Consider the following 16,504-nt stretch of genomic DNA (forward strand, 5'->3'; position numbering starts at 1 on the left):
GTTATTTAATGTATAACATGCTCCCGGTACCCGCAGGCTTAAGGGCGCAAGACCTGAAAACACAGGCAAGATGGTGTTATATACGCAGAGTCAACAAAAACTCGGAGGTTGGAATTGTGAGATCTTAAGGATCTAAGACTCTGCCTTTTCTCCACACCTTCCACAAGATACAAGGGCATATGTCCCACCAGGCATTTCTGAGTAATTAATAGCATCCTAAAATGCACTCTTACCTGTACCGGAAGCCAATGCAGACTCCGTCTTGCATCCGAAACATGGTCCCTCCGATTCAATCTTCTCACGACTCTTACAGCCCCATTCTGAACCACTTGAAGACAATGAAGATCAGTTTTAGAAGAACCAGCTAAAAGACTCCAGCAATAGTCTAACTTTGAGCCAATAATCGCTCTCACTAGCGTTTCTGAGTTTTTTTCTGAAATCGTAGGACGAAGTTGGTGCAACAATTCGATGTAATATGACGATGATGATACCAAGCTTCTATTTTGCACCTTCATATTAAGGCTTTAATCCAGAACAACACCTACGGTCTTTACTTTGTTATGGACCTTAATATTACATTCATCTATAACAAAACGGCTGTACGCCAGATCAAGTTTAGCTAGTTGGAGTCAGAGCCAACAATCATAAGCTCTGTCTTCACACTATTCAGTGCCAAACCATTCCGGACCATCCACCTTTGTATCGTCTGATATATATTATTGGTATTCGATTAATCTGCCTCATGGAATACCAACAAAGGGATAATGCATTGTGAATCATCTGCAGAATTGGCAAAATAATTCCCCTCATGTTCCAGCATCTGGAAAAAGAGCACCATGAAGATTTAGTAAAACCATGGTGATTCGCAGGCTCCCTGCGGTACCCCATAGAGAAAAGGTGTTGGTTCTGCTTCGGCTAACTCATTCACAACTCTAACCTGTCTGCTACTCAGGAAAGACAGCACCCGCTGAGTTGCTTGCACTGAATAGTGTGCTGTGTCCCTTAACCTTGTGGACAAAATGGAATGATCCACCAGGTCAAATGCTGCAGAGTGGTGTAAAATCAGGAGTAGTGAGGTTTGGCCGCCATCCATGCCTTGTAACAACTGAGATTTAAGGGCTAAAAGAGCTGTTTCCATCCAATGATTAGGACGAAAACCTGATTGAAATGTATGTAGAATCTGAGAGGAGGAAAGATGCTGAGAAATCTGGTTATAGACCATGCTGTCTAAGATCTTCAACAGAAATGGAGTATTTGAAATAGATTGATAATTAATAGGATTCATCGGGCAAAAATTAGGTTTCTTTAATAAAGGTGTGACCCATGCACCTTTAATATCTAGTGGGACGCAGTTTTGGGCAAAGGATAAATTAACAGATTTAGTAAGGGCTGTGATAAGCAGGGGGGAGCATGCCTTAATAATTACTGTGGAACAAGGATCTCCTTTACAACTGGTGTTTTTTATTTGGGAGATGATTTTAGCTAAATATGTTTGTGACACAGGGGAAAAGTTGAAAGTATGGATTTTCTCATCCTTTCTGAGTCATCAGGGTCATCTTTACTAAGAGACTGCTGTTTCTCATCAATGGTGCTTTTGATTTTTTCCAGTTTCTTAAACATGGCAGTCTGGATGGATGTCTGTCCACCAGTTCCCATTCTTGAGAATGGGATCTTGATTGGGACCCTTAGGAGTGTCCGACTCTTTTAAACTTTTAAATAGCTCTTTGCTATCGGAAGTGGCGTTAAGAATTCTACAATTCAGTGATTTTTCCTTCAATGATTGGCATTGCATACAAGAGAGCAGCTTTTTTGTAGTTGTCCAAGCGTGGTTGATCAGGGATTTCTCGCCAGGCATAGACAAATGTAATCTGTTTTGCCTTAAGCTTCAAAATCTGCTCATTAAACCAAGGGTTATTTTTCCGTTCTGCCAGACATTTATTCTTAATGGGGGCAAACTTCTCTGTAACAGTTTTCAGTGAGTTGACTAAAATGTCAGTAGTAGCCTCCAGACTTTCAGTGGACTGGATTTCCTCATTCTGGGACTTAGCCCAGGCCGTAAGAATATCTAGTGTCAGATTCCTAGAGCTTCTGAATGGTGTAAACACCTTGATAGGTGCCTGTTTTTGCATATAGAGGTTAATACATGACTGGAAGTATATACAAAAATGGTCCGACCAGGGACAGGGTGACATTTCTATCTCTGTTAGGCTAAGATTATGAGTGGCAAGCCAATCAAGAGTGTGTCCCTTTGTATGTGTCAGTTCTCTAAAAAAGTGTAAAAAAAAAAACAACAAATAAAGGACAGATTCCAAGGCCCCAGCTGTAGCATCCAGATTGTTCCCTAACCAGAGATTGAAATCTCCAATCCAAGAAGAATTAGCTTTGTATTGGCATTAAGAAGGGAGAGCAAATAGTTGCTAAATTGCAATGTAAATTGAGGTGCAGAAGTAGGAGCTCTATATAGCTGCTGCTCACTGATGGGAAAGATTCTCTATTCAGTGGTCTTTTTGACACTGGTGTTTAACCTCTTAAACTGGTCTCCCGTGCAGCCGCAGGCTTGATCACTGGCCACAGGAACGTGATGCCCTCTCACCCGCCAATAATAATCCTCATTAGATTGTTCTCCCAACACATATCATGTTTAAATTGCCCTGTACAGCGTATTATGCCATAAACTCAAAAAAGCTAGATAATGAATGCGAGAAACGCTCATCCTCAGCAGTGGTCGAAGTGAGCGGGAGCGGTGCTCCTCTACTTTTTTAAATTACGTTTTGCAGCTCCTATCCTTTTATTTTAAAAAGAAATCGTTCCGGAATAGTTTAGTTTTAAAATAAAAGTGTGGGAAGACATTGCAGCTTGCAATTTCAATACACTGCACTGAACGTTCCCTTAAACCTCAGGTGCAAGTGTTTGGGGGATTGTATTGTGTGTGGTAGGGGCCTGCCAATGGGGTTTGTGGAGAATGGGTGCAGGCCAGCAGGGAACATAGTTCCACTACTTCTTTTTGTACACTTCGACCACTGATCCTCAGAAATGTTACACTCCACCAGGCATTCCATCCCAACTTTAAATCAAGAAATCACAATTAAATAGAACCAACAACAGTGATTATCAATGTATGCCCCTAGACGAAGGCCCACACCCTTAATTTATCTACAGAAGATACTTGAACGTCCATATTTGTAGATGTTACTTTCCCCTTGAGCCATGCATTCCTACTTGCGTCTCCCCTCCCTACATTTCTCTCCTTCCCCTCACTTTCACTACAATACCGTCTAGGCCATCATCCTTGATTCTCAATCCATGCATTACCCTCATTTTGGTACACATGTATTTCCTACTTCATGGAGTTGCTTATTACATCATGTGCTCTTTTCCACTTAAGTAATTAGTAAACAGTGTGAAAATGTCAATTCTGCAGCAAATACTAATTGTTGATATTTTCCTTTATCAGGGTTCTAATAGGCTCTCCACTAGTCGGGCAGCCTAAAAAAAGGACAGGCGATGTTTACAAATGCCCCGTCGGAAAGGGTAACCAACCGGAATGCATAAAGCTGAACCTACCAGGTGCGTATGCATATTTTAATTGTCCACCGATATCGAGAATGTAGCTTTATCTGAGCATTCAATTGCACAATGAACTCTGTCCATCCCAGGTTGTTTAGTGTAGCTAAACAGCCAGATACATAAGGCAACATCCTTTATTAATTGTGAAACTTTGTGAAATGTGAGCAAATAATGGTTCATATGATGTGTCTAGTGATACAGAATTTTAGTTGGTGCAACTCCAAATACCACTCTGTCAGCAGTATGTGTTGCCCTAAACAATATTATTTTATAAATGTGAAAATGGCAACTCATGTTCCAAATACTGCATCACACATCTGTGAGGAAACACACATATATGCAATCTCCTTATCAAGGGCCCGACCTCATTTCTTGAGCAGGTTCAGTTCTTGCATAGTTACACACGTATTGCTGTGCTACATGTGCCCTCCAGTCCTCGTTACCCACCTTATTACATAGTGGGTGGCATTATGTCAGACTAATCTGCAGGGGTACACGAACCCGCGCATGCGAACGTGTTCACAATGTCAGCATGGATTATTAAACCACCAGAAACGTCCATAAACACCTGGCCTGCAAAGAATGTGTAAGCCACTGATAGAAATGTGACATACATGTTCTGAATGCATTTACTATTACTTCTGTTAAGCACTGCAGAAACGTGCATGCAGCAGGAAAGGGGTTAAGTAGAGCATGACTCCAGATCTGTGTGGTGAAATCCACCAACAATACGGCCAGCTAGGAACTGGTCGGAAAATCTTGAGATCACTAGCAGGAGGGGTCCATTAACAACTCCAACATGTTTTTGGATGACACATACCCCACATCAATTGAAGGGAGCAATAACTCATAGCTATCACATGACCAATCCACGATAATGCTGGGTCAACGTAAAACACTCAAATGGAAATGGAAATGGAAAGGTTCTCTGCAAAAGTGACATTCAGCCACACAGATGTACAGAGTGTTTGATCTTGCAATGAACATTCCAATGGAGGACCGTATACAATGCAGAGAAAGCAGAACTTCAGAATGTGTAACACTAGCGCTCATTTACCAGCCTTCTTTAACACAACTGATCATTTGAAGGACATACAACCAATATTCAGCAGGGACAAAGAAATGCAAGTCATTTTCAATGGCCCCCTTGACGGTGTGCAAGCAACAAAAAGATCTGGCACAATTTATGATGAAACGTGCATTTACTTGGCATCAAGAATGAAGGTGTCATGGAACATACCCATGCAATATTGAGAGATGCAAAACCTGCCAATACGCTGGGTCTGCTGCAACGACCCCGCAGAACTGAACAGGACAAATTTAGCGCCTGTCTACCTCTGGGCTTAAGGCGCTCTACAAGTGAATAAATAAATAAAGAAATAAATAAAAGGGACTCACAACTGCAACTCATCCAACAGTGTGTACCTCATTCGATGTGAGAAATGCACACAAGGAAAGTATGTCCATGACCTGCATGAGAGAATTAGCCTAGGCAGACATGCCTCTTTGCACCATAAAACAGAAACATCAGTGGGGCAGCACTTCACAAAGGATGACAGCATATGCGGAAAGCAGACGGCCACCGGGATGTTCCTGGTCTCTGTTTTATTTCCAGCAAAGTGTTCAAATAACAGCAAATATATGGCTGCAGAGGGGTGTTTATCAAATGCACATTTTGAGTAGTGGTCACAGCATTGACTACATAGCCATCATAGGATGAGCCCAGAGTAATATAAGGGGGCCTGAAGAAGTATGCAGTTCAGCACCAGGCAATATTGTGCATGCAAGGATTTCCCTGAAGAAGCCACACATGGGTAAATATGTGTGCTAAGGTGGAGACACAGTGGTTACGTCGTCATAATGTGCATTTGACCGTTCTTTCAGCAGACAATGGATCAAAGGTCCTTGCTGTATTATGAGTTGTCAATAAAATGCAAGCCCGTTGCTTTGCACGTGTCCTTAACCTCATCATTCTACACTTTACCAGTAGCTGTCAGCCCATGAATGAAATTGTCCATGCTGCCAAGAAGATCTGCTTACATTTCAGCTAGGCTTACCATGCCACAGAGGCACCATGCCAATTGAAGGTGTGCCGCATGTTGTCACTTCACAACATAAAGATCTCAGCAACATGATCTTTGCATTGCCTTCACAGAGTACTGTAACACTCACAGCAGTACGCTAGATGGGAGTACTTGATGCCATGACAAAGGCAGCTGATTTGTAATGACTGCTCTGCAGGTCCACCTTTCAAGGAGGCCACAGAGTGGTTTAACAATCTCAAGACATTTCTCAGTAAGTTTCTCCCTCTGAAGTGCCTGTTTCATCTGAACCTGTCCATATCTTGGGGGTGATGGCAATGCAACATAACTGGCGAGGGACCTGTTTTCTTTCAACCTTGTTTCATGATTCACAGGTAGTTAGACTCACTAGTAACATTGAGCACCTGCTAGCTCCCTTTATAGATTTCACCTCGCCATGTGTTGGTGTTGGTGGAGCAGAAACACCCATAGAAACATTGCAAAAACGAGATACTGTGCATATGTGCAAGGATGCATGTCTGTCTAGCTTGCAACATCAATTGGAGAAAGAACTCAAGCAGAAGGAAGAACATTAACTAGTCAAAAATGTACCTACTACACTGGGAATGTGAAACTAAAACTTGATGGCAGAAGTTGTAAGTACATCACAAGGAGGTGCTGTTGTATACCCTCTTCAGTGACACAGATACCTTGAATAAAGACCGGTCATAGACAGGAAAAGTCTGCTAACCATCATTATGCTTGGTATGTATCTTTTGGACTATGGGCAGGAATGATGTAAGGTATTGGTACTTCAATCAGCCTGTCTGGCCCATGACCCTTGTACAAGTTGCTAATGAGTCGATATGTTTCCTCCCTCGGGGGTACTTCTTGCTGAGCTATTGTCTCTAACTCCAGAAGAAGCATTCTAGTGCCACATATTGAACACCTGTGAGTCCCTAAAGAAATGACCAGTCACTTCATAGCCGAAGTCTCTCCAAGTACAACTTCCAATAGTCAAGCAGAACATCTTGGATGATGATGACCTATTACCTGGTACATGTTAGACACCGAAAAGTGTAGCAGGGTTCTTTCCTGGTATGTTTGGTCGGGAAATTGATAGGTTTAGTAGTTACTTCGAGACCCATAACAGTTCCTGGGATCATCGTTTCCTTGTGGATCCTGACATAGCCTCTGACATAAATATTTGCTTCCTTGATGCAAGCCTGGAAGCAGATTGTTTTTCACATGAGATTAACTAGTTTGCAACAACAGCCATTATTATAATATTTGGAGTAGGATTTGCAGAATTGTTGTTTCCTGTTTTTATTCTTAACGGCTAAGCTCTGATGATTAATGAGTCAGGAAGTGTCGGTAAAACAGTTATTTCTATTTATTTTAGTTTTATTGTATCTGTGCTGTGTAAAGGGAGCTGTTTTTTCAAGGTGTTTTGGTGTTAGTTACAGACATTATAGAAAGGACCAGTGAAGGAATTATCTTTCTTCTGGAATGCATGCTTGAAGGTATACATGTTATATTCAGATGTCTGGTGACGAGTGCCACCTTTAGAGTTCATATTTTGTATGAAGTGCCAAACGGTTGTTTAGTATCATATTCAATAGGAATGGTTTGTCCAGATTGTTGGTGTTTAATTTGTGATTGCATCAAACAGTACTGGTAAAACAGAAGCTCCATACTGTGAACATCTGATGTGATTGCTCAATCTGGTAGGGTATGCAGTAATGAAATTGTGGCAAAAATGTCGCCTTTACAAAAAATTGTGGCAAAAAGGCAGTGGTTTGACACAGTAAAGGTGTACCACATTATTCCATTTAAGGGGAGCAGGGGTTGCAGGGGTGTCCCCCGCTCCCTTTAAATGGTATAATGGGTCTGGGGGTTGCGGGGGTGTCTCCTGCATCCTTTACATGGATTGCAGCATCAAAACCAATGTTTTGTGTAAACGTCCATTTTTTCCGTGATTTTAACACATGGAACCTATGCTAGCTGTTTAACGCAGATGTGTTTCAACTCCTTGATGATTCCCCTGTTTTAAGTATTGAGGCTGGGCACAGAGTACCGTGTTTAGTTTAGTTTTAGTTTAGTTTTATGTATATAGTGCCAGCAGAAAAACAGGTCCGTAAGGCATAAGGGTACAAACAAATAAAATAAAATAAATAAACAACAGAAACCGATGACTCAAACAAATGCAGAAACAGTTAGAAAGATCAAGGGGAAAAACAAGCCTCTCCAACAGCTTTGGGAACCTAAAAAAGAAGCCGCATGGAACACAAAAGAAGTTCTTGTGATGGCCAGCACATGTTGAAGTCAAGTCAACAGATATCACACAAGAAACAGCAAATGCAGAAAGGGCTATCTGATCTACCGTAATAGAAGCCCTACACCAAATTGATTATCAATCTCAGATTAGTTGAACCCCAGTCAGAATATTCAAACATGCTTATGTTCCTGGGTGCACCAACTGTCCAATTTAATACACGAGGGACCTTAAATTCTGAAAATCTAATAACCCCTGGCCCAGTTTTCTCTGGCCCGGTATTTTTTAGTGCTTTCTTAGGTTCTTTTGCTATTGGTTTCTCCACATTAGCAATTATAAAGTTTCTTTTATCCATAGCAAATCTCTCAGGGACGTACCCTCAATCCTGGGCATATATGTTTTGCCAATATGTAGACCATTGGAACCATAGGACTTTCTTTTAGAACTGTCAGAGCAGCGTGTATGCATTACAGCTGCCACAGAAGGAGTACATATAGAGATTTGATAGACAGGTGAAATTTCAAGCATTTTGTAGAATATTTCTCCACTGAAACAAGATCATTCGCCCTGAAATCTGTCGACAGTTCTGATCTACCATGTTAGGTGATCCCTCTTAACCGGCAAACACTTGATTATCAATAATGATATCAATAATGACAACCCATCGACACAAGTCTGCAATGTATCTATACTGCGTTATCTCCCGGTTAATATTTTCTTTGACATATTGCCATATCCCAGGCTCAAGTTGTAACCCCTCCATTCTAAGATGACCCGTCAGTGACTGTGGCAAAATCTCTGGAATAAGATTGTCAACACTTTTGCTGGGAGAAAAAGCTGATACTGCCAACGAAGTAGTTACATTCAGAATGTCTTCAGCTTGGTTACCCTTAATTGCTTCTCCCAGAACATCAATATGTTCCCCCAGAATGATAATATGCTTTTCCAGGTTACTCAATGCCTTCATGTCTTCCTTCCCACATGGCATTGCGGAGGCTACAGGTCGATAACTTTCTTCATCATCAATAGGGGTGCTGTCTGTCCTGTCCCAAAGGCTCTGTCTACTTCATTCACTGATAGCCAGTAACTTTGACAAAGTAGACTCTTTAGGGATTGGCGACATCGGTAGGTCGCCATGTTCTACACGGGCCATAATTAGTAACCCAGCATTAGGCTTTTATTGCCCACACCCTATCTTCACCCCCTGAGAACAAGATTCAAACATAGAGGGGGAGGGTAGTGGATTGAAATAATTCCCAGATATTGCTTTGAGGCCATTTGCTCTCGTAACCGGCATTCTCAAAACTCCAAAAACATGCTATGCTCAAAAAATGAGCACACAACAGCTTTCTTAATTAATGAGGCACAAAGCAGAAGGAAGCACATCAAAGAGGGTACCGCAGATGTTTGCCTCTCTGTGGAATCAGGTAACTGAAACAAATGTACTCAAAGTACAAAAGCAGTATCTTACTGGCCTTACCCCACACGCACACAGAGGGGCATTACATGTAGTTTTCTGGGAACAGCCACAGGAGCCAGCCACTGGACCCAGCTGTTAAAACCAAGTGCTGCAGATATTTATGGCGTCTTTTGTAAAGTACACACAATGCTTCCACAGCAACCATGGGAAACTCAGAAAAGCTGGTTCTCAGAGCTTGAGTCTCGAATACCAGCAAAAATGCAGACAATCAAGTGCTGAACACTCAGGCACTGCCGCCCTGCACAGTGCTGAGCAAGAAGAGCACAGCCAGCAGAAAAACAACCAGGCCGGCAGACTGCACTGTGCGCACGCCACCTAATGGCTGCCTCTGACTCTGTAGGAAGAGGGGCAGCTGTTCTAGGTACTGGCTGAGTACTGGCTGAGCATAGGGCTCCTTCAGCTGAGTATAGGGCTCCTTCAGCTCTCTTACTCACCTATTGATAGTGAAAGCTGGGCAGTCTATTTTATCTCTCAGGAGTATAGTGTGGTGATTCAATATATATGGCTATATGGCTACTTGTCGCAGTGAACAAAATTAATGACTAGACGGACGTACGAAAGCAAATATTGTATCTTTGTTTGCACTTATTGGAAGCCCTACACAGGAAGGCACTGTGAAATTGTGAAAACTTTAGACCTCCAGGTTCAGGCCTTCAGTAGTCGCTAACCATTAGGATTAGTCTCATTGGGTGATCAGAATAACTTAGGGGCTCAGTGGAAATCTTTGTGATCCATACTTGACTCTATGAATGACCACATGTCTAATTCAGGCTTCTAAATCCAAACAGAATGTTGAGCTAGCTCAAGAACCACGGTTTTAGAAAAGTGAGGGCTGACTGTTGAAGTGGGAGATGGTTCCGGCTCTAAGCATTGCTTAAATGAGCATGATTGTTCTGATTAATTTGTGTGTGTCCTCAAAGGAAAATGGGAAAAGAGAGTTGAATTCAGTCTAAGGCAGACACAGCAGTGCAGATTTTGCCTAGCAGTCGAGAACACTCAGTGGTTGTTGGGTCTGTCTGTTAAATCTTTATGGGATTAACTCATTGCTGTGTGTTTCTGGTACCCTTTGGCCTTGTATTATCAGATTTTGAGATCCCTGTCCCTGGGGCCTTGGTAGGTTTGGCCATCAGTACTGGAGGGGAATCATGGCACTGGAGATGGTGGTATGGCATCCAGCAACAACCAACCGTTTAGAGGTTTCCTTGAAAAGAAGAGGAAGTCAGTGGAGGCTAGTTCATGGGCAGGTTGGCAGGTGGTGGCTATTGGAACTTTATCCTGGCTGGTCCCTCCAAGACAGTGGGGATGATAACATATCCTAGTGTGAACTTGGAAGGTTGGATGTCCTATCTTGCCAATTGTCCAGGCTGAGCTCAGCTGCAAGAATGACTTAGTAAGTCTTGAAACTTATTCAGTATTACTTCTAAAGCCCATCTCGGCGTATGCCTCTTCTTTTGCCTTGTGCATTGAAAAGGCAATGGAGCAGCACCCTACATTTATGGTGGGCGGGGGTGAAAGCTAGGTGTCTCACTCACTGGGCTGCAACCATTAAAATTATTTTGTTGCCATCACAATGAATGTTTCTAAGCTTCTGACAGACAAAGAAAGGTTCAAGATGTTCAATCTGGACATCCCACTTATGATGCTGAGAAAGGTATTGGATTGTAGCTACTTCTGCGAAGCTCAGACAGGCCTGCATAACCAGATGTATATCATTACACAGCCTGTGGTAGCCACTGTTTAGTTATGGTTAAGTTGCTTAGCCCATCGGATAAGCACTTTTCGGGCAGTTTATAGCTTTGTCACCCCTGAATGAATGTTCACCAAACTTTACAAAGAAAGTATATTGCCCCCTCGGATTGATTTTGCGAAGTTCGGTGAGGTTTTGTGTAGGGGGGCAAAGTTAAAGGGGCGGTTCCAAAATGTGTGATTTTTCTGAGAGACACAATGGAAAGTAATTTTTGATCATGCCTACAACTCAAACTGCTGGATGGATTTTCACCAAATTTGCACCAGGAGCGACGGATTGGTAATGAAAGCTTGCTTTTGTAAATATGGTGTAAATCCATCCAGTAGTTATTTTTAAAACGGCCAAAAAGCTGGTTAACAAAAATGTGTACAACGCTGCACTCAGTGCATTTCACTTTGGTAGCTTTAGCCTTTGGTACATTTCCAACAGTGCTAAAGAACTGCTATACCCATAATTCTCTCTGGCTGCTAGAGCTAGAAACTTCTTCTACCTCTTCTTCCTGGTCTTCTTGATTGTCTTTTGAAATATTGCGCTTCTTTCGTTGTGTAGGTCCTGCAGCTGGTGATGATGGTGACTCTTGGGGGAGGAGGGATGGCAATAGTTGATGCCATTTTAAAGATAAATAGCAGTTTTCCTAATATTCTTCCAAGTATGTGCTGTGTTCTAGGTTTGTAATGGATAATGAGTAGGAACAGGTATAGGAGCTATGAAAGGGTACATTTTGAAGAAAAAAAAGTAAAATTTGAGCTTCAAAGTTCCTAGATCAGCTGAAAATGCAGTTCTGATCTATTCGCGAAGCACAGACTAATTTGTGAAGTGCGGGTGTGGTCATGTGACACTGTCCGAAAAGTCAGTGATGACGTCAGACGTTCGCAAACATCAGCAAACACAAAAACAGTGGAAAGAGTTGCAAAAAAGGCTAGACGTGTAAAAATTATGCTGGAAGATGGGGAATGGTAGAGTTTTAAGGTGAAACTTTCTAGATTGGAGAAAAATATTGTATATTGGGGTAAGTATGATGTTAGTAAGTTGTAGCAAATTAGAGTGAACTGGTAACAACCTATGAAATGCATTGAACAACTTTGTGAAAGGGACGTTGTGGTTAAGTTGCAGTAATAAAAACCCATGAAGTTCAATGAAAAAAACTTTGTTAAAGGGATGTTGTGGTTAAGTTGCACTAATAAAACCCTATGAAATTCAAAGAAAAACCTTTGTTAAAGGGATGTTACGGTTACAAGTAAAACAGAAAAACCCCAGAAATGTGCACCACCACCATGCACTTCTAATACAAACACCCAGTACCTAAAATGACATCGCAAATGTCATTGTTGATATCACTGATCAGAAATATATATATCTATCACTAGCAAAAACCTATGAAATTCAATGGAAAAACATTGTTACAGGGACATTATGGTTACAGGTAAAACCGAAAAACCCCTGAAATTCGGCAGTTATAGTAAGCTAAGCAACCATAACTCGTGCCACCAGTGTGCACTGCAAGGACTAACACCCATGACATCAAAGATGCCATCACAAATCTCATTGATGACATCACTGATGACATGCTATGATATGATATTGCGTTTATAACGTGCCTATACACAAGTGTTTTCATCACATGTGCATTTAGTTTTCTTGGAAAGCCTCCAGTAGGGATTGTTATTGTAATGGTGGCAGAAAACTATCAAAGATCATTGGAATAACTATCATGAGATAAGTAGTTAATTGCGCAATGCATTGCTATACACACTATGGTATTACAGACTTCTTTGCAGTACATGAACCAACTCATGTGGAAACGTAGCCATTGTCTGCACCATGCCCCATAGAGTGTAATCTTCAAAATCCTCCCTTGATACATAGTGAAATCATGAATGCTTTCGTTTTAGTGTTTCGGGTACTGTGAAACATGTAAGAAGTAGCTGTAATTGCCTTAATAACTACATAATTGCACTACTGCACGGAAAACATAAAGACACCACAATGCATACAAATATGAGCATATACAGGGAAATTAAATTAAGCAAAAAAGGACCGGTATTACCAAAACTGTTCAAAAGATGACTGATTATCGTCATGCACAGAAATGATTGCTGTGTTTTACGTTTTCTTCTTCCTCTATATGTGTATGTATCATATGATGTGAGTGAACCCTAAGGAAAGTAGTGCAAGAACATATGAGAAGGGTGCCATATACAAAGATAGAACCTTTTGAATTGTTAGTTCCTGACTTTTAGTGAAGAAAAGCACTTGGCCTGCTTATGTGAGTGAACAAAAAAGAGGGAGCCACAAAGGTGATGTCATCAGTGATGTCATCAAGGAGATTTGTGATGGCATCTTTGATGTCCTGAGTGTTAGTCCTTGCAGTGCACACTGGTGGCACGAGTTATGGCTGCTTAGCTTACCATAACTGGCGAATGTCTTTTTTTTCTCGGTTTTCCCTGTAACCATAACGTCCCTGTAACAATGTTTTTCCATTGAATTGCACAGGTTTTTGCGAGTGCAACTTAACCATAACATTCCCTTTAACACAGTATTTCGTTAGTGAATTTCATAGGTTTTTAGTAGGGCACTGTAACAAGAATGTTTCTTTACCATAGAGTTTTCAGTAACGGCGATAGATTTTTAGTTGCGTAACTTAACCATAACGTCCCTTTGACAACGTGTTTTTATAGAGTACGGAATTGGTTGGTACCAAGACCAGTACGTCAATACAAGGTAGTAAGCTAACTGAGGTTTGTCTAATAACTACATAGGTGCTGCAGTAAACAATATTAGAGAAGCATAATGTTTCATTTGTTACAGAGCAATGGCAAGCACCTTAGAGTGCTGGAAGAAAATTCCCCTCATGACGCAATGACTTACACTACTAACCCCACGGTACGCACAGTACTGTGAAGGGTACATTATGTAATATATATTGCTATATGTATACCAAACACATTTTCTTTTCTGTCAGAGAACATATTGGAAAGGAAAGGAAGGCAACTCAAGCGACAACCCTTCCACAACAGCATACGCCCATAGCAATAGAAAGAAACATTGTGCATAGCAAAAAGGACAGACTGGAACCAAAAGTGGAAACATTGGTGAACAATTGTGCCGGCTGAAAGGTTGCGTACAAGGGTGACAAAATGAAACAGCTCTAGCAGACCTGCACGTGTACCCCTTCCCCATGTCGAAGGGCACCATCCGCTCAAAATCTGTGTGATGGGAGACATTAAGGTGATACCTCAATGTCTTCATCCCCTCACAACCAACTTGAGGAAATCCCCAATTCCCTCCAGTAAGTATCTACTTATGCTACCCCTTCCCTTTCCTAATGGTTTGTATGAATGTGTACAAGTAAACGTAAATGAGTGAAAGGTTGTTGAGTGTATATGTGATATGCTTTTTTTGTCGAAATGGCGTTCTCACTCAGCGGCACACAGTCCTTGTTGTAATTACGGACACCACAGTTGCCCGGCCTATCCACAATGACAATGGAGGCATCCGTACAATGCCAGCATGCTTCGCATGTCTGCATGTTGTCCTCCACCTATGATGATGTGTGGGAGGGGACATTTGGTTGTTGGGCAAGTACACGCATGTGTATCTGTTCCTCTGTGCCCTGGTAGCACTGCCACTGTGCAGCATATGTGCAGCATATGCGAACAAACGTTAGTTATGTTATACATCCATACTGCTATTCTCTATAAACAGCCAGCGTCTCGCAAAATGCTCGGCACACGTATGTCGCCCTATTATTCAGTATAGAAGTGGCAACGGTATGCAAATGCGCACAATGTATTCCACCCAAAACACGTCCTGCAGACTGCAGTTCCAAAGGAGAGCTATGGCGACGTCACCATGCGACCGCATGCATGCTGCTGGTGGGCCCCTATTTCGGTGACACGATCTGGACCCATGGACAACAGCAAAGTACAGTGTTAAGGAACGTAGGGAGTGTTTTTCAGAAAGTAAAGACTTACAAAAACACCACAATGGGCCGTTGTACATGTATGTAGGTTTTTGAACAATGTAGGCCTGTTTTACGGGTGAAAGTTCTCCACAGCAGCCCTACAAAAGGCCACACCCCAGAGATGCTCTGCAATCTCTTTTCAGCTTTTCAGAACACAGTAGCAGTTCATATAGGTTTAGCACGTAAGTGATGTTGGACCAAATCGACAGTGCTCCATTGCATTTGCAAGTAATTGCAACCATGTCAGTCCGCTCACTGCGCACACAAATGTAGAAAATGAAGAACGGCCCTTCCTGTGACCCACACCCACAGGGTGGGTAGCAAACTGAAAACGGGTGTATGTGCACGAGCGTTTCCCAAAGGATGGCGAGGGTAGTGCCCCAATAAAGCAGAAACATTACTTCTGCCCTTTCTACTGTCTTCTTTCCAGCACGGCGTCATTGTGTACTAGTAAAAAGCTCCACACGCATCCACCAATAATATTGAAGAGCTCCCCATGTAACAGTATCAGTTCTGTATAACCATCCTCTACGTACACACCATGCTCAGAAATGTTATTGCGCAATCTCTCTGCCTCCACAGTCCCATTTCCATCACTGCAATCCTGAAAATCCCTGGATGTGGCTTTCGTGCTGCGTGCGGGCATTGGGGAATAAATTGCAACCAGGGTAGGGGGAGTTCATTATAAGGGGCAGCCATGAAAAGAGCTTTTTTTATTTTGTAGATGCTTCTAGAGAAACACTGTTTTTTCCATTTTTATTTGATTTTGTGTTTTTTTGTGCTCACATTATTACATGAAACTCTTCAGTGCATCCTGTAGAGGAGCAAAGAAAACGGCATTACCAATGGACAACAACAAAATGCCATTTGCTTGGAACAACTCTGCATTTCCACAACTGATGGGGTCATTGTTGCAAAAGAACATCCCACGAACGTACAAACAAGTATACATGTTTCTGTTGATGAGACCCTTTTCCGACCTCTAGCTGGCAACAGCGATCATTGGAATAGGTGCATAGTAATGTTGGTGGTATACATGAGAAAAGCCCATTGGCAGTGGGAAAAATACGCTGCACTACTTTCATCACCTTCTTCAGTTGATGGTAGAGACGGCAACAAGGCATGGGACCCAAATGCAACTCTCCATAGGGCACAACCACACTATGTACAGTAGCTAAAGTGGCCACTCGTCGATATACTGCAAGTACAGTGCTGAAGCTGCACACATCACCCAGCACCACAAAACCTTCACTCCCTCCAAATCTAAATTGCCATGAAGGCATACTGGAACAGATTTTCCACAAAGGCATCACCGACTATCAAAACAGTCCGTCTCTCCATCTCTGCCTGCAACCATCAGTACACAGAGTAATGTGAAAATATATTGCCGCCCTTTCCTGTGACGCACACCCTGAGCAGCTGATTGGATAATCCCCACAGTCCCATTTCC

General features: G+C 42.1%; 1 protein-coding gene across 2 annotated transcripts in view; it reads left to right on the forward strand.

Annotated features, from left to right (window-relative positions):
• The window catches only part of ITGA1 (integrin subunit alpha 1), a 1,202,180-nt gene that overhangs the window by 252,090 nt on the left and 933,586 nt on the right, over nucleotides 1-16,504 (forward strand). For both annotated transcript variants that reach the window (XM_069627258.1, XM_069627257.1), the window contains exon 3: nucleotides 3,455-3,567. In XM_069627258.1, the coding sequence (XP_069483359.1) occupies nucleotides 3,455-3,567 (113 nt within the window). The remainder of the gene's footprint in view (nucleotides 1-3,454; nucleotides 3,568-16,504) is intronic.

The sequence above is a fragment of the Ambystoma mexicanum genome, chromosome 6p (assembly GCF_040938575.1).
Source record: "Ambystoma mexicanum isolate Mex_15411 chromosome 6p, UKY_AmexF1_1, whole genome shotgun sequence".
Lineage (NCBI taxonomy): Eukaryota > Metazoa > Chordata > Amphibia > Caudata > Ambystomatidae > Ambystoma > Ambystoma mexicanum.